Here is a 25,356-nt window from a genome sequence, read left to right as displayed (position 1 = left end):
ATATTGATTTAGCACTTCAATTCTGCATTCAAAGTCGGAAATAACGCAAGCAATGTCGTAAGCATTACATTCCGTACACCATGTCGTTACCGTCCGCAGCACGATTCACCGAGTCGCGACAGTGCAGCTCCATGTTCGCCACCAACGCCGGCGTGATGAACTTCATGTTGCTCTCCGCAGCGCGCTCCAGGATGCGCATTTGGCGCTCGGCAAGCGACAGCACTTCTCCGTTGTGATCAGGCTCTCGCGAGCGGTCACAAATCTCTTCGCGGTAAACCGCGAGATAGTTTTTAATGTGCGCCTTCAGCACACTGAAACATCCTTCTATAGGATTGCACATTGGGGAATAGGGTATTAATCGCAACAGCTCCATGTCCGGGTGCTTCATGACGCGCTCCTCCGTCTGGCGGTGGGCAGGAGCGTTGTCCAGCACTATCACGATCTTCTTGTTCTGGAAGCCGGTCTGGAACACGTCGGAGGCCTTAACGGCTTCGTAGATGTCCTCTACGAAGGCTGCGTTCTTGTCCATGCGTATGCTTCCGCGCTGAAGCCGGTAGGTCACCAGCCCGATAGCTGACGACACCGCACATTGAATTTGCAGATTCGCTCCTCTTGAAGGAGGAAGTTTTACGACAGCTCGCTGTCCGCGCTGCGCGCGCCCTCGCTGTCGCTTCAGGTACACGTTATAGTTAGTCTCATCGTAATAAACAATACAGTTACCGTCACTTTGGTGCGCCTTCAGTTTCTCTGCAAACACGCGACGCTTCTCCTTATTTACGTCATTGTTGCATGTTGTCGGCTCGATGCGAACTTGCTTCACTGTGTAAAGCAAGTTCAGCAAATGGCGGCTGATTGTCGATGTGTGCACCTTCACGTTGCAGTCAAGAAAGAGCATGGTACGCATTTGGTTCAGCGTGTACGTGCAGTCGTCATCGAGATATCTCTCGAGGCATTCCTTGGCCTCTTGCGTCATCTTGACGTGCCTTGCTCCACCACGAGGAAGGTCCGTAGCTTGCCCGCGTCGCACCAAATCATAGGCGGTGGTGGGTGGGATATCGTTGCTAGCCGCCACGGCTAGCCAGTCGCGACGACCCGCACGATATGCGTCGAGGACACGCTGTTTTTCGAGGACCGTGTGCTTTGAAGTGCGAAGTTGCGATTGCATCTTGTAGTGCAGATGAGCGCGAATTGGGAAATGAGCGTCTGGCCAAGCTTCTTCCTCTACAGAATACACTGACACACGCGCTAGCTCTGTTTTCGCGCTCGTTTAGCATCTCTATTTGGCGGGAGTTATCCTGGGCCTCTCGTTTTAGCGCCACACGACATTGATTGCGTTATTTCCGACTTTGAATGCAGAATTGAAGTTGCTAAATCAATATTTGTAAAAAATTGACAGAAAGAAATTTGCGACTCTCGAGTTTGATTGCAGATTACTACGAAGTTGGACGCACAAAGGTGTAGCAAGCAGGGCAATGAAGTGATTGTGTAAAAACTGTTGTTTAACCCTTCTAGTCCTGTATGCTGTATAATACAGCATAAGTATTATAAGAGGTTTTAATATGCAGCGAACAATGAAACATCAAACTTTTTCGCATACTGGAATTTGTATTGGTCGGTTGCAAATCCTAACGGTGACTGGTTTCTCGCACGTCGTTACTGATCTGGGGTTAGAGGAGCCCGTCTACGGATGCTATCGGGTGGATAGAGGTTTGTGTCGATCGCGCTATCCCGCTCCCTCCCCACTACACTTGAAATCTCGGTCTCCCTCCGCCCCGCTCCGCCCAACTCGAACAGCATGGAAAAAACGTTCAAGCAGCTCTGGCGAGAGCTTTGCAAGCAAGGGTGGACACCGAAGCCCCCCACCGGCCTAAGTAGTGACCACCGCTACGTCCGCCCGGGAAGAAGCGTGAAAGGAAAGGATGGCGTCGACTACTTCACCGGTACAGCTCGCACCACTAGTTTGCATCGATTACAACAACTTTACTAACCGATTTGTCCCCTCAGGCGAGAAAGCGCTACTGGAGTTTGCTCGACAGCGTGGCTGGTTAGAGTATAGTGTTATCGCTGGAACTATTCCTCCGTCCCCTTCGTCGACAGCCTTGACAGCACCGCCTGCAGACAGCGGAGCGTGCGATGATAGGCCCACCTCTGCCGCAGCTGATCGCGTCGAAAGGGAGACAGCACCAACGACTACCCCGCCTGCTAAAGAGAACGTGCCAGCTACGACGACCTCTACTGCGACGGCAATCACTGTAGCCAGTACAATTCAAGCTCGGGCTTCGAGTCCAGTTACTTCGGCTAATACAGCACAAGCTCGGCCCTCGACCGCAGCTGCTCGACCGGCTACAGCACAAGTTCGGACTGCGAGTGTGGCTACTCGGGATGCTACTGTACAAGCTCTGACTGTGCGTCCTGTTACTCTGGCTTCTACAGCACAAGCTTCGAGTGTTATCTTGTCTGATACAGCAGAAGAAAACACAATGACGCTGCCTCTGCATCTTGATACAGCAGAAGGTCATGCTGCAGTAGAGGAAGAGGAAAAAGGTGAGGAGCCCGAGCTTGAAGACGTTGCAGAGTTCAACATGCACGATTCGAATGGATTCATTTTCGCTTTGTCCAAGTGTGAATGGTCTCAAAATGCGGATGCAGACGATCCCAATCTCTGTGACTCGGACTCGGAGAGCGACAAGTCTGATGAGATTGATACGGAAGATTATATTCACGAAGTAATGGACACGGAAGTGGGCTTGGCAAGTAATGCCGCCGAGGATGCTCTGAGCGACAACGATGACGGATTAGATGACGCCGAATTCTTCGAGGATGTTGCTGATGATGACTGGTCCCCTCGAGAAAATGCCAATGCCAATCCTGATTTTCTCCGTGACGCGGAATTGAAGGCGGTTTCTTCTGCGTGGGTTGTATACGATCAAGACCACAGTGGAGACCTGCAAGTAGATGGTGCATCGGATCTGTACAATGGCCGGTGGGGTCCAACGGAGTCTGCGCGAACGTATGCGGAGTCACCTCTTGCCATGTTTTACTACTTCATGCCGAAGTTGATGTGGACCAAAATTGCTGAGGAATCCAATCGATATCGTGCGAGTGTGGTAGATGAAGTCGCTATCCAGAAGCAACGCCGTCAGCAACAGTGGCAACTTACACACCCAGATAGTCGAGTCCAGTCGTTATCGGATATCAAAGACACTTTGAGCAAGGTGAAACCCTTTCAAGCTCACGAGATAGTTCACTACATTGCACTGCTTATAGCTCGTGCACTGTGCGCCCACCGGCGTTCACTAGGAGATCACTGGTCGACGTCTGAGAATGGGGCAATTCCACGAGGCACGTTCGGCAAATTCATGACTCGCAAGCGATTTGAGGAGATCACGCGCTATCTACACTTCAATGACAATGCGAACGACCGGCGTAAGAAAGACAAAGCTTGGAAATTGCGTCCTGTCCTCCAGATGATTGAGAAGACCTTTCGAAACGGATACCGAATGGGTTCCACGCTTTCCTTCGATGAAGGGATGATTGGCAGCAGGCATCAATACAACCCGATGCGAATCTACATGAAGGACAAACCAACGAAGTGGGGAACCAAGTTTTACATGGTTTGCTGTTCTGATACAGCATACTGTTCTCGGTAAGTCGTCTTATGATGTAGCCTACAGCAGAGCGCGGATGGTATCTAATGCTGTGTGTTTATGGTGAATCATACAGAATAGAGATCTATCGCGGGAAAGAAGACACCGAGTCAGCTATTTCGAAAGCGGTGATCCGCAACTTGACCAAAGCGTTGCGAGGGCAGCCTGGAAAGCGCCTAGTCGTCACCGACAACTACTACACCTGCGTGCAGCTAGCCGAACGCCTTCTGAGAATGGGAATCTACACAGTAGGTACAACACGCGTGAATCGGAAAGGCTGGAGCGAGCGGATCCAGTTCCCCAGTAAGAAAAAGCAAAAGCAGTTGCAACCTCAGCAACCTGCAAACAAAATTGAGCGCGGAGCGTACCGTGTCGCGTATAATCCACGGATCCCAGGGTTGGTCGCCGCTAGCTGGAAGGATTCAAAGATCGTCAACTTCATGGCAACGGGATGCAGCACGAGACGGGTTATTGTTCAGCGAAAGCGTAAGGGGGATGGCGTCTCTCTTGAAGTTGCGTGCCCCGAGCTGGTTCGTATCTACAACAAAGGCATGGGAGAAGTAGACCAACACGATCAGCTGCGACTTCACCGCTATTCTATCCAGAAAGCACTGCGCCATCGATCCTACTACAAGAACCTGTTTTTCGGTATCGTTGACATGGCATCAGTCAATGGGTTCATTATCCACAAGTTAGTGATGAAAGAGCAAGGCAAACCTGTTCCCACCCATGCTGACTATTTGGCGCGGCTACACGTGGAGCTGCTTGCGCAGCAAAAGGTGGACTTTCAAGGCAACATGCACGCCCAAAATTTACTTTCGACCCCACTGGCAGGGTGCTGACAAAAACTGCGGAAACCTACAAGAACAAAGTCCGTCAGTATTTATGCAAAGTATGTTCGGCCTATTCCGACAAGGAACATCGCAGCTTCGAGACGCCGTACTCTTGTGAAGAATGCTCGCTTACCTTTGGGGGTCGCGTGGCTCTTTGCAACAAGGTTCGCAGAGAGGAGCGAGGCAACACCGACACGTGCCATCAGACATGGCATATCACCTGGAAGAATGGCACCATCATCCCACCGGACATGAGAAAGAAAATTAGATTCAGGAAAAGAAAGCTGCTAGAAGTAGATGACGAGTAGCTCACCTCTGATCTAATGTGGAGGAAACTTTGCCCATTTGTTGTTTACACAAGTCTTTGCTTGACAAATGGGCAAAAGTTTTCTCCGCGGAAAGCGCGGGGTAGCTGCAGCGCTCTCCACGCCACCAGTTTTGGCGCGAATCGCCACGACGACTTCCGTACATCGAGTGTGAAAGGGTAACGAGTGCTACAGACATTTTTCACGATTTTGCACAAAATGTATCCATCAATCTAGCCAATTAGGACTCTTGCATTTACTGGTAGCATCATAAATTGTACTAGAATCCGGCTCGATTGCTAGAAGGGGGCTACAAACAGATAAACTTCACACAGGTACGCCGTCATACTATAGGAAAGCTTATTCCTTTTGCTGTATAATACAGCATAAACAGAGGGGCTAGAAGGGTTAATATAATGAACCAGATTTCAGATGTGAGTTTCAAATTGATCTTAAAGGCTTTTATAGCAAGTTGTTGGCTACCGACCTAACAAGAGCTGAAGACTCTCAACTGCTCTATGCCTAACATCGTGTACCTCAGTCGAGTAGGTAAATTTCTTCAAAGGTAGACGACAATGTTCCTCACTGCTGCTTTCGCGTTCGCTTGCAAATATCTCGTGCGTTATTGCTAGCAGTAGCTGGTCAACATATCTGGGGGTAGACCGACGCAACAATGCACTAAATAACCGTTCGTTACGATGAAGCTTTTAATAACTGTAGAGGTACCCCCCCCCCCCCAATATACTTTAAACACGTACGAGGTGTGCTCCGAAGCAAGTCAAGATACGGATGTTGTATCCACGAAACTGTCTTCAACCATTTCCTCATCCAACTAGTTATCGACAATAAGAGACGCAGTAGTTGCGAAACTTTTCTCATTGCCTACGGATATCCTGTCTGCCTTAAGAATCTGCGAGGGGTCAAACTACAAGAATGAAAGCAACTACGTCGTCGGTAAACTGGAAGACAACGGATCAGCGCCGATCGAGTTTTACGTCGAGGAGAAGTGTTTGTCGATATCATGGAGCTCTACAGCATCGGTAAGTAAGGCGGGGTACTGGATAATCATTCATACGATGCTAAAAACAAAGTGGTACAGCAGCAAGGATCACCAAGCCAGCAGCTCCAGTGGTTCAGCATTTGGAACCTCGAATACTGGTAATGGTCTCAGCGCGGGGGCGATTGTCGGAATAATTTGCGGCTGCGTTATTGCTCTACTTCTCATAACCATTGTTTACATTTCTTATGCCTGCGCCGTTCGACGGGAAAGCAAAGAGATCAGTTGACGACCACCAGAAAGCATAGAGATGAGTTGACGGCCACCCTTTTATCTGACGACATGGATTCACTCCAAACTGCTAAAAGAGACTTTGATTATCACTGCCAAGCGAGTTCCTCAACATAAAAGTAAAAGTGAAGAAACTGCTGAGTCGCGGGGCTTTTGAAGAAGTCTTCATAGGTGCGTTCAATGGGCAGCAAGTTGCGATCAAAACTGCGACGCGGTCTAGCATTCCACATGCTAACGACTTCCTCACTAAAGCCCAGATGACCGCCACCACGCATCACCCGCCCATTGTGCGTTCTGTTAGCGTCGCTTGGGACTCACTTTCGGTTCTTTGTGTCGTGCTCGAGTTCATGGATGGTGGTGACCTTTGTGCTCTGCTCGACAAGTATCTGGCGTCGAAGCGACAATTTGGATTTGATAAAGCAAAAGGCAACGAATGCTCTTCATGTTTGCCAGGTGCTGACGTATCTACACTCCCTCGCCCCTCAGGTGATTTACCGCGATCCTAAATCCCGTACGTCAATTGACGGATGCACGACTACAATGTAGTGTTGCGGAAGTTGACTTTTCGAAATGAGTCCTTATTGCGATAGCAGGGAAAAGATAATAAGTTTTCAGAAACTCTCAAAGTTTGTGAGTGCCTTCACTGTTCATGAACACTTCTGCCCACCGTCTCATCATCTTGTACCCATCGAGTACTGGCATTCAGTGGAGAAGTCGTGTTCATAATAGACAACCTTTCGCCATTGCGACTCTTTCTGCGGCAATGTACTCGATCGCAGCGAATTATTCCGATGGAATTTGCAGCGCCAGCACTGTGTATCAAGTTCACGCAGTCCAAGTGGCCAATTGTACGGCACAATCCTGTTCGAATGGTGACGGGTCAAGCGCTTCGAGGTCTGGCGACGTCACGTCGGCCGAGTGCTCCACTGACTATGTGGCCAACATGGCAAACATGCTGAGTAGCTTCTCCTACGTCGTCGTTCTTAGATTTGAAGACAGTAATTGCTCCACTTTGTACTACGGCTATGGGACTACAGAGCTCGGTGAATGTGTCGAGAACAAATATCAAAGAGGATACTCGATCAGTACTCTGGACGCAAACAATTCAGCTTCAATTGAGTATTTCGCCGATTCGAGTTGTTCATTGGCGTATGCATCTGAGACTGCCACTAATGCTGCCGTGATAAACCAAGAATGCAGCTCCAACAACTATGTGTGGTATACGGGAAGAACTCAGGAAGTTGTGAGTAGTAGTAGCAGCGATATCAACACCAGCTCTTGGAGCAGCAGCCACAGCGAAGATGGCGGAAAATATGCACCCATACCTGACACCCCCACTGCTGACACCCCTCCGACTTCAAAAGAGTCCTCCAGCAGTGACGTTAGTGCTCTTACCATCGTTAGTTTTGTCTTCAGCTGCATAGTGCTCGCACTGGTAGCTGTTATCATCGTGTTGTATCGACGCCTGAAGAGACAGACACCAGTCGAGAGTCGCAGTGGCCTCTGGGACGACGACACCATCACCGCAACTCGAATCCCGCGAAACAAGATTTCCGTCGAGAAACTTTTATGCCGGGGAGCGTTTGGAGAAGTTTACTCGGGAGTCTTCAACCGACAGCAAGTGGCCGTCAAGATGCTGCTACCAGCCACGCGCTCCAACCTCCAGCACGTGAATGAGTTTCTAACCGAGGCCAAGATGACTGCGATGATGGACCATCCACATATCGTCTACTACGTCGGTGTCGCGTGGGACTCGCTATCCGATCTCTGCGTCGTTCTCGAGTTCATGGACGGAGGAGACTTGCGAACACTCTTGAACAAATACGAAGCCGAGCATCATCCTGTCGGGATCGACAGACAGAAAGCCACCATCGCGCTTCACATCTGCCACGCGCTCACATACCTGCACTCGTTATCATCGCCTGTTATTCATCGAGATCTCAAGTCGCGCAACGTTTTATTGGACCAGTCGATGACGGCAAAGCTGACGGATTTCGGGATTTCACGCGAACGACTTGACAGAACCATGACGGCAGGTGTCGGGACTTCATTGTGGATGGCCCCTGAGGTGATGCTGGGGGAACGATACGGCGTGAAGGCCGATATTTTCTCACTTGGAGTTGTCTTGTCGGAGCTGGATGTTCACTCGCTGCCCTACGCACGAGTAAAGCAGCAAAGTCGCGAGACGAAGGGTCGTGAACTGGGCGACGCCACGCTTCTGCAGCGAGTGTCGACTGGGAAAATCACTGTCGAGTTTTCCTACCTGAGTCCGAGCTCGATTGTCGAGCTGGGAAGTGCGTGTGTGTCACTAGATCCAGCAGACCGGCCGACGGCAGCGGGGGCAATGTATCGGCTACAAGTCATTCTGGCCCAAGAGCTGGCATCGCCTCGTAACGCCGTTCTTTGAATCCTATTCCTGCTTCCACTTTGGCTCTAGAGTTATCGTGACTCGGTCCGTTTGAACGCTGCTGCTAGCGTGGATAGATATGATGGATGCATGTGAGTGCCATCTAGTCGAAAGTTTGGTCGAAGCTGTACATGTTACACGTCAGTGAATGATAACGAAGCTACCCGTGTGTTTAATAGCGCCTACCTTTGGCGGATCTTCACACACCAATTCATCGAAAAAGTCCAACCACCTAAGAACAAGCAAAACGTGAGAGGTGCGACCCATCCGATAGCAGCGATATCGAGTCCGTGATGGTGACTTACTTGCAGATGGAGCTCTTGACAACACGTTTCTCAAAGAGCTTGTTGTACTGGATTACCAACAAGCGTGTCTCGTCCAGCACTGGTACGACTGGATGGATGTACACATCAAACGCGTATTTCTCCACTACGTCAGAAAGAACGTCCATGAAGATGTCGATCGTGTGTTTCATGCCTTCCTCGATCGTCTAGAACACGCATATATCATAAACTTTGTCAGGCTGTCAACAAATAGGGGTACAGTCATCATAGGGCTTACCTCGTATTTGCACTTCTCGACAGCCTCCAAGATCCCCACGCGGCAGTCGATTTCACCAAATAAAAAGATGACTCGGGATCTGTTCGGGATGTTCGCAAGGACACGCCAGAAATTCAGTTTCGGGTAGAAAGTCGATTCCTTGCGAAGATGCCAATGCTTGAGACCAGTCACAAGCGCCGGTCGGAACAGAATCGACCGATCCTCCACGTTGATTTCGCGCCATGCGGTGGCCAGAGTGTGCGAGTCGCCACAGACATATATCGCATCGATGGAAGCGTCTGGGGACGCTGGAGGCGACATCACCAGCGTCTTCTTGACCGAGAGCAGTTGAGCGATACACGCATAGTAAGCTTGCTCATTGCGAATCGTTGTTCGGTGCAACTCACGCCCCAGACGAAGTGGTTCAAGTACACGAATCAGAGCTGGCAGCACCAACAATCGACCGTTGATGAAGAGTATTTTGACGATCGTAAAAAAACAAGCGAGGAGATCCAGCTCTGCATCCGATAAAGTCGCCGACGTCTTCTTGTTAGCTTGTACTGTCTGAAGGTTTAGCGGTGCAACTTTCACGTTTCCCATGGGCAACTTGGATTCGGAAGCTGGCGGAGTCACTTTCGCGTAGCCCTCATCGCCAGAAATCCACTCGACGCGCCACCGACCCTCCTTGATGTTATTAGGCATGTCAGCTGCTTGCTTGCTGTTGTGTTCGCCCTCCCACGCCTTCGCCCGATCGAGGATTTCAACGAATGACCCAGCCATCAATTTAGGCGTCTCATCGCCACCAGTTCCGATGTTGAGGGTGCAATTCTTGCGAAAGAACGTAGTCAACACATGAAACGCTTCGGTATATCGACAACAGGCCTCTAGCGCATGTGCATGGTTAAGTGCGTACGAGGCGTTGAGCGGATCACTGTCTTGAGCCAGTTGGAAACACAAAATCGCCTTCTCCACAGCGCCAAAGTCTTTTAGAATTGTGGCTATAAACGCATAAGCAGCAGCTGCTGAGGGACCACAGGGAGGAACAGCACTTTTCAGACGCTCCATCCAACCAGAGTCCTTTAGAAACGAAACAAACGTTCTCTTGACAGCTCGATCGTTTGATTTGCCCACCAACACACGTAGCGCCATACTTAGAGCTTCACTCTTCTTGCCACGATCATGAGCCATGCCAGCGTACAGCAGCAGCGCGTCTAGGTTCAACGTAGGAGCTGTCAGATCCGGTAACAAGTGCATGATAAGCGAGATGGCTGTCTCTTGGTTCTCGAAACTTTTTGTATCGTACAGAGCTCGAGCTTTCAGCACATCCATCTGCTCCTCCATTAACAACCGTTCGTCGGCGTCAGGAAAAAAGACTTTACGCTTGGATTCTCCACTATTAGTCACACTGTTCCAGCGTAGAAACGTCTGCACTTCGTCCAGAACCCTCACGGCCTCATTAAACGTCCCCAGTTCAACGTAACACTCCGCAAGTCTCAGTCCGGCCGTAAATGCCACTTCGGCATGCGCTTTCCACGCACATGTGTCGCCTCCATGCGCCTTCCACCACTTCAAAAAGTAGTTTTCCGCCGCTTCTCCGTGCTTCCCATTGGCCATTAGAATTTCCCCAAGTGCTACTAAAGCTTCGGCGTTGAGCGGATGCTTTTCCATTACCACATCAGTATAAATGTCCCTGGCAGCTCTGAATTTCCGCTGCTTCATGTACGTGGCGGCCAGCTCCAAAACTCGACGAAGCTTGGGATCCCGATCGTCTTCCTCACTTGATTCTGAGCGGGGTAAGCACTTTATCTTAGTCCTAAGCGCTTGTGGAGGCTCAGGGCCCAGCACTTTCCTTTGAGGCTCTTTGGGGACCACCACCAGCTCGAAATCGCACGTTTTCCCGCTCCTGAGCAGAATTTTGTCAGTGCAGCCTCCGGAGCTGCCAATCTGAGCTACTGATACGTCTAGCGACTGTAACAGACGACGAGAAGCTGCGTTTTGATGATATTCCACGTAAACGTCGACATTTTCCGGCTCGGGTGGGAGTTTTGAGCGGAACTTCGCGTTGTATGCAGTGAAGAAGCAGCGCAGCACTGATCGCACGGATGGGCACGCACTGGCTTCGTCCACTGGAGGCAAATTGAGCCGCTTGGTCCACGCCAGTGCCTCGTCCGACGGCTCGTAATGCACGTAGAGCCGCATCAAATGACGTCGATGTTGGAAGGATGCAAAATGAATGCGGAACACGTATGAAGGGTCAAATTGAAGTTACGTGTACATCACACGAAAAACAACGCATCCGCATGCGAAAAATGGCGAGAATGAAGAACTTGCGCAAGAGAAACAAGCCAAGCAACAGGAGGCCTCCGTATGCATGAGTACTCGTGCGGATACTATTCATCTTCCTCATTTTTTTTTATTTTTCTTTACTTTTCTGCATTAATTTGCCTCTCCTCGTAGGCGGCAAACGTTGATCTACTGGACTCAGCGAAATCTCTGTCCGACGCTGATGTCCACGTAAGCAAACGACACACACGTGACGATAGTGTGGCCTCCCAGGTAGAAGAAGGCTTGAGCTTCTTGGGCACCCATAAGTAGCTTAGTCGTCGGCGTGCAGACTCTTCTTCTGGGCCTCCTGGGCGTCGTACCACTTGTAGAATTGGCCGATACGGTCCAGCTCGCCGTCCTTAAAGTTGTTCCAGACCATGCCGGCGCCGATGCCAAGCACGGTGGCGATAACAATGTCCTTCAGGGGGGAGATCATGGCTGCTAACGATGCGATACAGGGGGCTTGTTGCTGACTGAGTAACGAGAGGCGTGGGGACGCTGTGGACCGTCAGAACCAGAGGGTTTGAGGACGGGAGCCATTCACGATAGATTTGTACACTACACAAAGCAAACAGATAAAGTATCAAATAGACACGAAACATGGGGGTGACACCTCTCCGTTCAAATAAGAGGGAGGATGGCAGCAAAAACCTAGCAGCAGTTTATGTCCTGTAGCAATTTATATTCCAAAATTTGAAAAGGCCTTTGAAAAAGATGCAATAAGTAATTTTCCCGTTAGAAACCGTCTCATGATGTTCGAGAAGGTCCTTTAAGCTGCAGCTATAAAAACGCGGCAGAATGTATTTTCTCTACGTTCGCATATCATTTTTTACTGGTAGAAAAGCACATTAATTACTACCAGTATTTTCTTACCGCTTGCCGCTTCAACAAGTGGATCTTTTGGAACCATGATGCTGGAAGTGTCGCCCCGTGAGGCCTGTGCACTCATCGTGTTCACAGTTGCACTGCTCACGGCCTGGAACGCCAACTCTAACGGCTTCGTGTGGGATGATCGCTCCGCCGTTCTAGCCAATGACGACGCTCAAAGCAGCAGTCTGATCGACGTCTTCTCGCATGATTTCTGGGGAACACCAATCCGATCCGTCCATAGCCACAAGAGCTATCGCCCGCTGACGATACTAAGCTTCCGACTCAATTATCTCATGGCCAAGGGTCATAGTGCCTGGCTTTACCACTTCACCAACGCAGTGGTGCATGCCGGGTGCTCGGTGCTCGTGTGGAAGGTGGCGGACGTACTGTTTCAGCAACATCAGCGGCGGATGGAGACCGTAACCATTAAGGAGAACCCACAAGATTCGTCACCAATAGAGAGCAATACTGTAATGAAGACAGAAAATGCTGTAGAGTGGACGAATCTGGTGGGGGCTTTGACAGCAGGTTTGCTGTTTGCTGTTCACCCGATTCATTGCGACGCTGTGGCAAGTATTGTCGGAAGGGCAGACTTGTTGTGCACCTCACTGTCATTGTCAGCGTTTCTAGCTTATACCAGTGGGGCGAAGAAGCGCGAGACGTCGTGGAGACATGTGATGGTGGCTTTGGCGCTGACGATTGTGGCGGGGTTGTGCAAGGAGTTGGGGTTCACGAACTTTGCCCTCCTGATGGTGTATGATCTATTGAGGATTCATCGGTACCGAAATGTGCAAAGAGGATTACAATTGGTGCAAAGGAGATTACTGGTGACGGTGACCACGGGGATAGTTGCTGCTCTTGTGCGGGTGTGGATAAATGGCGAGCACCGCCAGATGGAGTGGAACATCCTTGCCAACAGTGTGGTGGTACAGGAAAGCAGGTTGACCAGAATGCTGTCCTATTCACATCTGCACGCATGGTATTTGTGGAAGCTCGTGTGGCCTCGGTGGCTGTGTTTCGACTACGGATACAATACCATCCCAGTTATCGAATCTATCGTGGACCCACGTAACATATACACACTCTTTGCGTACGTGATTGTAGCGGTAGGCCTTCGCAGTGCCATACTCCAGCTGTTCGGATCAAGTAAAGCCCCACCATCGTCTTTATTTATGATGAGTATCGCGTTTGGAGTAGTCCCCTTTATCCCGGCTTCGAACATGTTATTCCCAGTTGGTACCGTGGTTGCAGAGAGGCTGTTGTACTTCCCTAGTGTCGGCTTCTGTCTTCTCGTTGGGTGTGTTATTGATCGAACGCTCTTCATTATTGCCAAGACCACTGCACAATTTCCTCCCACAAACACCAGCCACACGGTCCGATCTGCTTCAAGCTTCAAAGACTTATTCAGCGCAGCTCAGGTTGTGATACTTGTTTCCGGGCTGTTAATACTAATCGCAGGATGCTACCGAAGTCAGCTACGCAACGCTGACTGGATGAGTGAACAAACGCTCTTTAAGGCGGCAGTGGACGTAGTGCCCACTAACGTCAAAGTTCTTTCAAACGAAGCGAAAAATCTACTGAATCCGGATCCAAAAAAGGCTCTCGACTATCTGCGCATTGCGATCGGAATGATACCGAAGCACATTGAAAGTCAGACGAACGCTGGACTCGCTTTTATCACGCTCGCGGCAAGAAAGGGTCTGGACGAAGATCTCTATCTCCACGGAATACGTCACCTCCACAAGTCATCTGTGCTTGCTCCGAATCACTTCCAGGCTGTCGGATTTATTGGCGGCGAGCTCTATACACACTGGATGAACAAGGCACGACTACGCTCCGAAGAGGTTACTATCGGAGACTTTCTCGCGAGTGAATCCATTGTACAAGCGACGAAGTTCCTGGACCGCGCAATCGATCGCAATAGTGTCTACCCAACCCATTTCTACAACCGAGGCAGCATCGCCTACGAAAGTGGCGACTATGACGAAGCTATCCGGTTCTTCCGGCTGACAGAAGTGGCTAATGGCGTTATCCGGGACCGGAGAGTTGACCCCGAGCTGCTTGTGGAAGCTTCGTCTATCTACAATATGCTGGGTGTATCGTACAGGAATAAAGGGGAATCAGAGAAGGCTCTGGAGATGTTACGCAAAGGTATCGAGCTGTACCCGAAAGAGATCGATCTCCACATTAATGCTGCTCTGATTCTGCATAATATTGGTAATACGGATGAGGCTGCTGCACAAATAAAGGCTGGGTTGGCCACTGCCACGAAGCAAGAGCACATCGCGAGGCTTCGCAGTGCTGCAAAGCTACTGGAAAACTCGAAGATTATGTACGTTGTGGAGGCACTCTTGGATCACGCCGCAAAACTCGAGCAAGCCTTCCTATGAGCTCAAACTTGTTGAAGAAAATAATCTACTACTTGCAGCATCTTTTACTCGTTGTGGCTGAAATTTACATTTTCATGCCTTTACATGTATCGCCAGAATGTCTTCACGACATCTCCTTTGTCAGGATAACTTGCAGTCGATAAAGCGCCTCAGCTGCTGTCGGCCGGTCATTTGGATTCAACGAGACACAAGCTCGTCCTAGGTCCACTATACTAGCAGAGCTTGTTCGTGAGAATTCCACTTGCACGATCCCCATCGTCACCTGCTGCAGAATTGCTGCATCGGGTAATTTTCTTCCGTTTGCGTCTCGAGTCTGATCTTTGGCTCGTGCGTATGGCAACGTATGCAAATCCAGCTCCGATAGCACCACCCCAAACGAGAACAAGTCTGCCTTCACGTCGTATCTCTCGCCGAGCATCACCTCAGGTGCCATCCACAAGGAAGTCCCCACACCTGCTGTCATCGTTTGGTCAAGTCGCTCTCTCGAGATGCCAAAGTCAGTAAGTTTGGCTTCCATAGCTTGATTTAAGAGGATGTTCCGAGACTTGAGATCTCGGTGGATGACCGGAGGCATAAGCGAGTGTAAGTAGGTCAAAGCATGGCAAATATGCAGGGCAATAGTGGTCTTCTGACTGTCAAAGCCCGTAGGATGATGCGATTCTTCGTACTTGCTCAGCAAAGATCGCAGATCCCCACCATCCATGTACTCCAGCACGACGCAGACATCGGAGAGCGCATCCCATGCCACTCCAACGAAGGCGACAATATGTGCGTGATCCATCGTTGCTGTCATTTTGGCTTCAGCCAGGAAATCGTTGACTTGCTTTAGGTTTCCACGTGTGTGAGGCAGCAGCATCTTGACTGCGACCCGATTCCCATTGAAAACGCCGTCATAAACCTCACCAAATGCGCCACGACTCAAGAGTTTTTTCACACGAACTTTGTCTCGAGGAATGCGGTTGGCAGTGATGACGTCGTCGTCCCACAAACCGACCTGGCCATGCATAGCGACATCGAGTGAAGCAGTGTTTCCAGACTGAAGACTGGCGGTGGGTTGTTGCTGCGTCTCTGTTTGCTTCACATTCGACTTTCGCCTGCAGCAGCAAATCACGAGGGTGATGAGAACGAGCAATAGGAAAACTCCCACGATCATAGCAACGATGGTTGGCGTACTGATGCCGTTGCTCTGGTTGGACGAAGTTTCTTCATTTCCACTCAAATCTAACTCATCGTCTCCATCGAAATAGTACCATTTGGTCCATGAATCATCACACTGGTGCGTTGCAAGGGTGTATTTGTCGGCAGAATAGGTACCATACAGCTCTGAGTCATCACACACTGAATCATAATAGTAATCGAGCACCGCCGATCCATCAGATTCCAGTCTGGCAATAACATGGGCAACTTCACTCGCATTTAGGTTTGGAGACCCCTCGCAGTTATTCGACGCAAAGTAAGCTTCGGCATACTTCAGAGTCTCGCAGTTCCAGTCTTCAAAGGTTTCCACCACAATAAATGGCGAATTACCGAAGTAGCTTTTCATGCTGGTCATGTAGTCTGAAGTACACTCGATCGAGGCCACGCCAACTCGAGTAGTACCCAAATTCCCGTCCTCAAAGCATGAATACATGGTGCAGCTGACATCACTGTCGGTGTGCATGTTGTACGGCGTGCCTTTGCATGAGTTTCCGTCATAGTAGACCCACAGTTTGTACAAATCTGAGCCAGCCGTGAGCGATATCACTTGTGCTAGTAGAAATAGCCACAACATCGGCGACTTGATTATTGTACTGTGCGTGCGTGAGTCAGCAGGATCGGTTGTGTACGTGGAGATCGCAGCGCTGAAACCCGTAGAAATATATAACTGTGAAGTATTGTCAACCACTCCGGAGAGCTCCTGGTATCAAGTAAAGGTAAGATGGGTGCGTACCCATTTGATCGCCTCCAGGGTTAGAAGGAATAGCGATTGAGCTGGCCTGCAATCCAACGCCACTACTCCTAAAGGGCCGTTTTCTTATGGCAATAAATTCCACTCTCTACGGCAATAGGGAGCCAACAAATTTCCGCTAGAAGAGCTTATTCCCTCGGGCATTCAGATCCGACAAAATGATTCACTGCAGTACCCCGCATCCAAGGCATTTTGACGAAAACCACAAATTCTTGAGCGATTGATCAGCTCTAATTGTGAATGCAGCGGAGGAAAATTGGAATTCATTTGGTGACCAATAGCGTATGCTGTCATCGGTTTTAGTCTGCTTCACGGGATATTGTAGTGAAGGTACAGTACATTATGTTTCTGCTAATCATCAAGCAGGTTCTGACCCATTCTAATTCTGGCAACCGTGCCAGAAATAGCAAAAGAAATCCGTGCCCTCCTTTTTAGGAAATTCTAAACATTTTTGCTAAAGTTGATTTACCAATTTTTAGCCGAATGCATACTGTGGACGTGCTCGTCTGATTCATTTTTAGCGCAGAATCGATGGGGGACTCACGTCGCTGCATTTAGTTCCGAAAGGTCATCGTACAACCGAGGTGGCTTCTCTCAATGACACAGTACAAGGACCGAAGCGAGGCTTTGCGGCGCCAGATGCGGTTGCTGGCGACTTGCCTAGCGCTGGTGGCGTCATTAGGCACGAGCTATCGGTGCATGCAACTCGATGTCTATTCCAAGCTTGTTTCAGGCACGTCGAGTCTTGTGTTCCCGTCGGGTGACATCACGCTGGCCAAGCTACTGTGGCTCACGCTGGGAATGTGGCTGGCGGCTGTCCACCTTGGGGACATGTTGAGCAGATGTAGACACAAGAGGACGCAGTGTGGAGGCCGACTGTATCTGGTGGACAAGTGCAGCCCGCGTTCTAGAACTCCCATTCTTATTTCTGGAAGCAATTTACACCAGATTGAAGTGAACACGCCACATTTCCAGGGTCAAATGGCCATTGCAGCCAGTCGTAGCAGCTTCGGACTGCAAGTACAAGGCCGTTTCACTAGGAATGTACCAGCCAACAGCAGAATAGTCGTCGCTCTGGAGCTTCCAGTGGAGATTAAAGCTCTGAAGTGGACGCTGAGGGTCATTCTGGCTGTAGTGACGAAATTTTGCAGGTGGAGACGAGGTGGGTACAAGACCGACGCCATGGAGCTGCCACATTTTGCAGTCCCCTTACTGTCATGTGAACACTCGCACTTTGGTGTGAAATTCAGTGGACCAAGTGACAAACGCCAGGTGAAGAACTACACAGTCGGGAGAGCGTACACTCTGGAAGCGAGTATTACTGACTGGAAGTGGAGATACCTGGCGAGTGTGCTGCTTGCAGTGCTTAACTGGATCTCTCCTTTGCATCTTGCGGGGTATGTAGTGCCCTCTCCATCGAAACACGAAAAGCAAACACGGAAGAAGTCTCGCCAGAATACCATAAAGAAGCACTATCTATTTCGCTTCTCGGTGCACGGTCAGCAACACCCGCAGTCAGTTGCAGACTCTCAACGTCTGCGAGTTTCCCTTCTCGACGGTCCGTTTCCAGACTTCGAAGTCGGTTCGCCGATTGCGCTGTACAACGCCAATAGTCAACGAGGTGGCGGCGTGCCTCTAGCTCATGCAGAAGCGTGTCGACGGATTGCAGAAGATGCCCGAGCATTGGGCAGATTGAGTTTTTCACTCGACGTTTGGGTGGAGTTCGTCGATCGCGTAGCTGGACGTCGCAAAGTAGGGTATCTACTGCAAGTTGAAGATGTCACCAGGCATATTCGACGTACAGTGATGCGCAGTGCTACAACGGTCAAGAACGCGCTGCTTCTTCTACGTCTCGAGCATCAGATCGACCGGAAAGAAACAGAGCGTGAGACTGGCATCTCTGAAATTGAAGACCCAGACACGGACGAGTCTGTAGACTTCCAGAGCTTGAGCGTTGAATCGCGGGAGTATCGCTACGAGCAGATCGAACACGAGACGTCAGCTGTGGCCCACGTTCTCGATCAAATAGCGTCAACGCCATCCCAAGGACGTCTTCGATGGCGACTACCGCAGCGCTGCTACCAGAACCAGTTGGAGAAGGCCACACTCTACCGATGCCTCATGTCTCCGTCGCGCTTGCCTTCTGTACCAAGTTACCGAGCAATTGGTGTGCAGATGAACGAGTCTCAACACTTGGCTATGAATGTCGTGGCGGAAGCTGGAGTATATCGACTACACGGTGCTGGCGATGGAACGATACCACTGCTGCGTCAGGAGTGGTTTATCGTGTCTGCAGACAACTTGCACTTCTTCAGATCGTACTCGGTGGCTCCATCTCTGAGTGTTCCTGTCACCAACGTGCTCAATGTTCGCAGCGTCGACCACGTGGGATTACTGGATGGTAACAAACCTATCGATGTGCACCACGAACAAGGCGCAGTGTCGCAATGGTTTTGTCTGGAGATTCACCTCGTGCTGGAAGTTCTCACGCTGTTTGTAGAGACTCAAATAGAGCGTGACAGCCTAGTTGCATCACTGCAGCCTCTGACAATTGACGACTGTGACCTCCACGTCAAGACAGAAGCTGTGGCGGTGTCTCCACTCTTCTCTCCCATGACGTTGGATTCTCAGCATCAGCCTGTTTGTCTTAACCATCGCACATGTCGAATAGCTGACTCAGTTCTGAAAGATATCGACGCATCAACTCCACTGAAGCTGGTACAGGACAGCTTGACAGATGGACTCAACGTCTTCGCTCTGGGGGAGAAAGCTTCTCGTCTTCGCATCAACAGAAGCACCGTTCTTGCCTTCCTCGACAAGGTCGAAAAGCTTAACTGTCTTGATCTGGATAAACTTGCATCTCGAGTGTCGAGCGAAGATCGATTCGCTCTGGGGCTGAATCTGTACCACACGCTCTTCATCCACGCTGTGCTCGTTTTCGGCTACCCGCAGACGCACGAACAGTGGAAGTTACTGCAAACTGTACCGTGCTACCTCATGCGTGTCAAAAACAAGAGTGAGTCAGTAAGATATACGCTGGCTGACATCCAGCGTGTTATGCTGCGCTGTCCTGTGCCGGTGACGTTGGAAGCCTCCAGTATCAAGCGGAGTATATCCCAGAATGCGCTTATGGATCTCGCTATCGGCGGTGGAGATGCTATCGATGGATTGTCTAGAGCTGTTCTGGGTGTGTTGTGGACGCCTGTGCTGCCGAATAGCAGCTCTTATGCTGCTATCAAGAAGACTCCACTTCCCATTCCAACTGGACTGGCAGTGGATACCGCAGATATTCGCACGTGTTTTGTGCTTCAGATCAACAGCTCACCCCCAACGCTCAAAACGAGGGGAATCATGCGCGTATACGACGGTGGACAGAAGCTGAACGAACAGCTGACTGCTACGTGCACAACGTTTCTGAGTCGAGAGCTTCGGTTGAACGAAGTGAACCGCGTCATCTACTTACCTCGGGTCTGTGAATGGTATCGTGTGGGTAGCTACCCAGACGAAGACAGTGATGACAAGAGAAGAATGGGTCCGCTAACTCAGCGTCGTCGTCGAAGAAGTAGCAGCGGAAGTGCCAGCGGAGTGGCGGCACTGCCGACATCTCGAGGCTTTTACTGCTTGCAACGATTGCTTGGGTATATGGAAGTGGAACAGCATCATCGTGCGTTACATTTGCTGCTTGGTGCGGGTGAAGAATGTCGCTTTATATTCGACGAATTCTGGACGAAGCCGAGCCGGTCAACAGCTGCGAGTTTGTTGAGCAGCGCTGGAAATGTTGCACTCTCCGTCTTTACAAGTGCAATTTCTAGCAATATGTCGAGTATCACGCGCCCTCTAGACGAAAAGCCCGTGGACGCACTTCTATTCTGACAATTTGTAGCGATATGCAAAATAAAATATGTACAACGCAGCACTGTGTACTACTGTAGTATTTATTGTGCCTTGCACTCTTTCTGTCTAAGCAACGTCGTAACTCGTTGTTTAAGCAAATCTTGGGATCAGCACAACGTTGATTTAGTTAGGCAATTCGTCGAATTATGGTTGAATAGCTCGCTTATTAGAAGAATTAGAGTTGTGTTATACGAGGAATGGTTGAATGGCCATGATAAAAGCGCCTAACCAACGCTTTCACACTCGCTGTTTTATCGTCGACCCCCTGCAGTTGCCAAGAAACCATGACCGTCTCCATTGACATGCGTTGGCGGTCAGTAGTACTAACATACCTTTACGACATTGATGTATCTGTGGTGGCGTCGGTGATGGGAGTCTCTGCGAGGTCGATTTCTCGTTGGGGTATGCTATTTCGTCGTCGTGGAAACGTAATCCCCAACGCACGAATTGAGCGCAAGACCCGTTGGCCTCCAGAGTGCATCAAATTTGTGAACGGCTACGTAGAAGAGCATCCATGCTTCTACATTGAGGAACTGCAATCTACACTCAAGCAAAGGTTTCCTACGCTAAAAAATGTGTCGACAGCGACGATATGTCGTGCGCTTCGATTTGACCTCGGTCTTACTCGCAAAGTATTGACCAAGCGTGCAAGAGAGAGCATTCCTGCTGAAATCGATGCGTACTACAAAAAGCTCGCCCCGTTTTACAGCAACCCAGAGCAATTAGTTTTTCTGGATGAAACAGCAAAAGATGGTCGTGATGTGCTACGTCGGTTTGCCTGGTCAGCCAGAAACACGCCAGCAATTGTGCGGCAACCATTCGACCGAGGTATGTACTCAGTATTTTGATTTAACTGTTTTGCTTTTTCCCTCTTCTGATGTTAGCGAAATGTAGGTGACCGCGTATCCATTTTAGCTGCAATGGACATTTCAGGCTTTATTGCCTGGGAAACTACTCCAGGAACGTTTGACCGGAATCGCTTTCATGCTGCGTTTCTCAAGAATGTAGCACCACTTTTAAATCCGTGGCCGCTACCACGGTACGGCATCCTTCATGGTTTCATTGTTTGTACTTGGCACTAATCATGATTCAGTTCAATTGTCATTCTAGACAACGCCAAAATACACATGTACAAGGAGCTGGAAGACCTCGTACACTCGACAGGAGCGCTTTTACTTTTCTTACCACCTTATTCACCCCAGTTGAATCCGATTGAGGTTGGGTTTGGGCTTCCGAAGCGGTGGCTAACCCGTCACGCACATCTCGCGTTTCGATTTGATGCAAGAAGAACCTTGCAGGTTGCTATGCGTAAATGCATAGAGGAAGGAAAAGAAGAGAGTGGAAATTTGTATGGTCATTGCGGCTATGATAGAGTAGGTCTCAATCGAGAAATTTTCTTTAGGTAAATGCGCAATGCGATGAGTTCTTCTCTAATTTCTTACTCGCCAGCTTGTTCAGCATGATCAGTGTCACTCACGTTCTCAGTAGGACCAATAGCTTCAAGATCGGGGCGAAATGGAGGAAATAGATCGTAGGATGGCATCCCAACAGCTCGACGCAACTCAGCTACGTCTAATTCCAAGTGAATAATACCCCCGTTTAGTCTGCAAGCCACGCGCACAAATTGGTGACTCGGACTCGAGCCATTGCTATCTAATGTGGCGGAAATGTCAGAGTGCATCGCGTCAATTCGTTGTAGTTGCGCAAATGAAGCACTAGTTGGAGGCTCGATAGGGGTGCCCTCGGGCTGACGGGCATGAGAAATAGCCCAGTAGCGCTGTGCAGCAGGCCCGTAAGTGCTACTGCTTCCTTCTCTCTCCAGCACTTCTCTTATTGCAGCCGCCGAAGCTTCAACGCGTGCTTCTGTTGCACGGCGAATACCTAAATTGGTATTTCTACGTTGTACGTAAATGTACAACTCAAGCTGAAAGTCGGCTTGCCTAAATCATCGTGTAGTTATGTCATTTTGCATGTCAACAGAATTACGAAGTGTTTCGTACCCATGTTTGCGGCGGGCGGCTTGCTTCCATAAGCGGTCGATGCTGTTAGAAAACTCGTCTTGTGAAGAAGGGAGCGCTACATAGTTTACTTGCGATATGTTTGCTGATGGCTTGATCAAAATGGGAGCATCGGCGTCCCAAGTAACATCTTCAGCTAGCTGGTTGCTGATTCGAGCATGTAGAACGGCAAGCCCGTCTGTCGGCATGAACTCAAAGACAATGGGTGCTCCATACGGAGTTCTACAGTTGGTGTAAGGCTTTCCGACCTTCACAGTGAGAAGCACTTGTAGTTCCTGCGGCATTGGGAGTGACATGGCGACAATGCAGCTGTACAACAACGTTATAATGTGCGTATGTGACTCTCGAAGGGAACGAATATGGCTCTTACCGAGGTACAAAGTGGGGTGTGAGCAGTAAGAGCGCTTTTGCCTTGTTTGGAGGGCCATCCGTTGTTGAGGTTTTAGCTTATTTTTAGCATTGAGTTACGAGCATAAGCCAAGCTTATCTCATATGATTTGTCGTTGAGTTACGGGCCTAAATGGCACGCCAAAGTTTGTGCAAGGCACAATACTCCGTGGTAGTAAAAAAACTGACAGTGTTATTTCAACTCTCGTCTGTAAATTTCACTACCGGTATACCGGTACACCAGTCGTAATTTCATGTGCAAAAGAAAGATATTTATTATGTACACCAAATCTATCAATGAAGAGAGGAAAAGCGGCGTCGGATCACGACCCAAATCAGCAAAAGGACCTTACGCCAGCTCCTCCGACAAAATCATCTGAAGCCTGTACAGCGCTTCTGAGGCAGTGGGGCGGTTGAGTGGGTTTATGGATACACATGCGCGTCCAAGTTCTGCCAGAGCCATGGGGCCAGACTCCGAAAAGACCACGCGGAGACTGCCCTTGGTCACCTTCTCCAAGATAGCAGCATCCTGCAGTATGCACCAGCTCGAGTCGTGGATTTGTTTCCGCGCTTGAGAGTACGGAGCCGAGAGCATGTCGAGTTCCGACAGCAGAACACCGAACGAGAACATGTCGGCGTCGGTGCTTTGCTTCCCACCACGAAGGATCTCGGGAGCCATCCACAGCGTCTTTTTCTTGCTTTCAGTACCGAAATTGGTCACTTTGGCCTCCAACTCGCTGTTCAGCAACACATTCCTCGACTTGAGGTTGCCATGAATCACAGGAGGCGACTGCGAGTGCATGTGGGCGAGTGCGCTGCAAATCTGCATTGCGATTTTTGTCTTTTCCTGGTCAAAACCGACGACGTGTTTCTCAGCCTCGTACTTGTCCAGTAGCGACCGTAGATCGCCACCTTCCGCAAACTCTTGGATGACGTATACGTCGGACACGGAGGTCCAGGACACACCCACAAAGCCAACAATGTGCGGGTGATCGAGCGTGGCTGAGGTCTTCACTTCGGCCAGGAACTTGTTGACGTGCTCCTCATTTTCTTGCGTTTCTGTTCGGAGCTTCTTGACCGCCACCTTCTCGCCTCTTAACGATCCCGAGTAGACTTCCCCGGAAGCTCCTTGGCCAATGAGGTGGCCGAGTTGCACCTCTTCCTTCGGGATCTTTACGCTGGCAATGACCTGGTCGTTCCACAATTCTGAGGTTTCTTCTTCGTGTTTGGCATCTAATGCTAAGCAGCTGCCGTCCGTGTTCAAGTTGGTCTCTACTTTCAGCAAAAGTTTGGGCGATAGACTGCGACGCACGGCGATGCCCCCGATTTTGAGACGTTCCGTCACGGCGTTGGTGGCAAGACTGAGCATGGTAGTGAGGTGGTGGGTGGTATTTGTTGTGCGTTGAGCTGCAAAAGCGAAAGTGAACAACGCAGATCGAGTCTCTTGGGCGAGAGCGAGAGAAAAATACCCGGACACGTCCTGCCGTCGAAGTCCATTTGCTGACGCTTTATCAACGGCTGCTGCCTCACAAATGGTCGTTTCGTTCTGTCAAATCGCGGGCTGAATTTTTTTAAACTGCAGCTGCCATTTATCATAATAAAGAGCTTCTGGTGTTTAATACAGCTGTGAAAACAAATTCGGGATTACAGGGAAAGAAACTTAGTAGATTATGTAGTTTTTAAAAATTATCATGTATACGTTCTTAAAGGTTATTCGGTTTACGGTGTTTTTAGCTTAAGCAGATTTCTGAACTAAACTGTAGCTTATCATTGAGACAGGGACACACTTCTAGCAGCTTTGTGGCTCTGTGTCAGAATTTCACCGAGCCCGTAAGGTTGTCTTTCTCCTCCAGCTCCATGCGACGCTGACACGGCGAGAAGGAGCCGCTTCGAGAGAAAAATCTTGGACAGACGGATATTTGGTGCTTGGGCTGCATGTGACGCGTCGAAAGAGTCAGACACGAAAAGGCCTAGGCGGCTTACAAAACCCAAGACAAATAGGCGTGTCCTCATGTCAATAGCACCCGGCTCAGCAGCTTCAACTTCAGAGTCCGAGTCGGAAACGTCGTTGGGTTGCTGCGGCTCTGCGTGGATTCTGGGTGAGCATATCCTGGTCCTCTACCGCTACTGAGTGAGCTGGCACTGCTGTTACTAGCCCTGGCCTGTCCCCCCGGTTGAGGCTGCTAGAAGAGCACCATGAATGCTAGCTGAGGTCGCTGGTCGTTTGCCGCTCTGAAGATTAAGAGCCATGACAGCGTGCCATCGGCGGCTGCCTCGGGGACGATATCGTCCCCAAAAAGGAGTCCCCAAGTCTGGCGATTGTCAGCGGTGGTGCTACTTGAATGGGGTTCAACGGAAACGCAACGCTGAACGACACCGGAGTACATGAACTTGTAGTAAACATCAACACAAAGACCATTTTGTACCAGCTCTACCGAAGTTCGTTAAATCAGCGTCAAATCTAAAGAGACCAGTCCCCAAAGTAGGTTTGCTATCGATGGAAA

General features: G+C 49.9%; 8 protein-coding genes across 8 annotated transcripts; 3 read left to right on the top strand and 5 right to left on the bottom strand.

Annotated features, from left to right (window-relative positions):
* Window positions 1-7,016: 7,016 nt before the first annotated feature.
* On the top strand, window positions 7,017-8,480 carry PITG_01006 (protein kinase, putative; the record flags this gene model as incomplete). Its single annotated transcript, XM_002909490.1, has 2 exons — window positions 7,017-7,847; window positions 7,908-8,480. 2 exons carry the CDS (start codon window positions 7,017-7,019, stop codon window positions 8,478-8,480), a joined length of 1,404 nt encoding a protein of 467 aa, XP_002909536.1.
* A 301-nt stretch (window positions 8,481-8,781) lies between these two features.
* On the bottom strand, window positions 8,782-11,233 carry PITG_01005 (uncharacterized protein; the record flags this gene model as incomplete). Its single annotated transcript, XM_002909489.1, has 2 exons — window positions 8,782-8,970; window positions 9,042-11,233. 2 exons carry the CDS (start codon window positions 11,217-11,219, stop codon window positions 8,782-8,784), a joined length of 2,367 nt encoding a protein of 788 aa, XP_002909535.1.
* A 180-nt stretch (window positions 11,234-11,413) lies between these two features.
* On the bottom strand, window positions 11,414-11,818 carry PITG_01004 (uncharacterized protein; the record flags this gene model as incomplete). Its single annotated transcript, XM_002909488.1, has 1 exon — window positions 11,414-11,818. The coding sequence occupies one exon, from the start codon at window positions 11,779-11,781 to the stop codon at window positions 11,617-11,619; it is 165 nt and encodes a 54-aa protein (XP_002909534.1).
* Window positions 11,819-12,253: 435 nt separating this feature from the next.
* On the top strand, window positions 12,254-14,605 carry PITG_01003 (uncharacterized protein; the record flags this gene model as incomplete). Its single annotated transcript, XM_002909487.1, has 2 exons — window positions 12,254-13,516; window positions 13,691-14,605. 2 exons carry the CDS (start codon window positions 12,254-12,256, stop codon window positions 14,603-14,605), a joined length of 2,178 nt encoding a protein of 725 aa, XP_002909533.1.
* Window positions 14,606-14,708: 103 nt separating this feature from the next.
* Window positions 14,709-16,376, bottom strand: PITG_01002 (protein kinase, putative; the record flags this gene model as incomplete). Its single annotated transcript, XM_002909486.1, has 1 exon — window positions 14,709-16,376. The coding sequence occupies one exon, from the start codon at window positions 16,374-16,376 to the stop codon at window positions 14,709-14,711; it is 1,668 nt and encodes a 555-aa protein (XP_002909532.1).
* A 1,359-nt stretch (window positions 16,377-17,735) lies between these two features.
* PITG_01001 (uncharacterized protein) lies at window positions 17,736-20,466 on the top strand (the record flags this gene model as incomplete). Its single annotated transcript, XM_002909485.1, has 3 exons — window positions 17,736-17,772; window positions 17,851-17,957; window positions 18,024-20,466. 3 exons carry the CDS (start codon window positions 17,736-17,738, stop codon window positions 20,424-20,426), a joined length of 2,547 nt encoding a protein of 848 aa, XP_002909531.1.
* Window positions 20,467-21,885: 1,419 nt separating this feature from the next.
* Window positions 21,886-22,761, bottom strand: PITG_01000 (uncharacterized protein; the record flags this gene model as incomplete). Its single annotated transcript, XM_002909484.1, has 2 exons — window positions 21,886-22,387; window positions 22,448-22,761. The coding sequence occupies 2 exons, from the start codon at window positions 22,759-22,761 to the stop codon at window positions 21,886-21,888; spliced, it is 816 nt and encodes a 271-aa protein (XP_002909530.1).
* Window positions 22,762-23,105: 344 nt separating this feature from the next.
* PITG_00999 (protein kinase, putative) lies at window positions 23,106-24,256 on the bottom strand (the record flags this gene model as incomplete). Its single annotated transcript, XM_002909483.1, has 1 exon — window positions 23,106-24,256. The coding sequence occupies one exon, from the start codon at window positions 24,219-24,221 to the stop codon at window positions 23,202-23,204; it is 1,020 nt and encodes a 339-aa protein (XP_002909529.1).
* Between the last annotated feature and the right edge of the window lie 1,100 nt (window positions 24,257-25,356).

This window comes from Phytophthora infestans, genomic scaffold (assembly GCF_000142945.1).
Source record: "Phytophthora infestans T30-4 supercont1.1 genomic scaffold, whole genome shotgun sequence".
In the NCBI taxonomy this organism is placed as follows: domain Eukaryota; phylum Oomycota; class Peronosporomycetes; order Peronosporales; family Peronosporaceae; genus Phytophthora; species Phytophthora infestans.
Note: the sequence above shows the minus strand (reverse complement) of the source record. Positions and strands in the feature narration are given on the sequence as shown.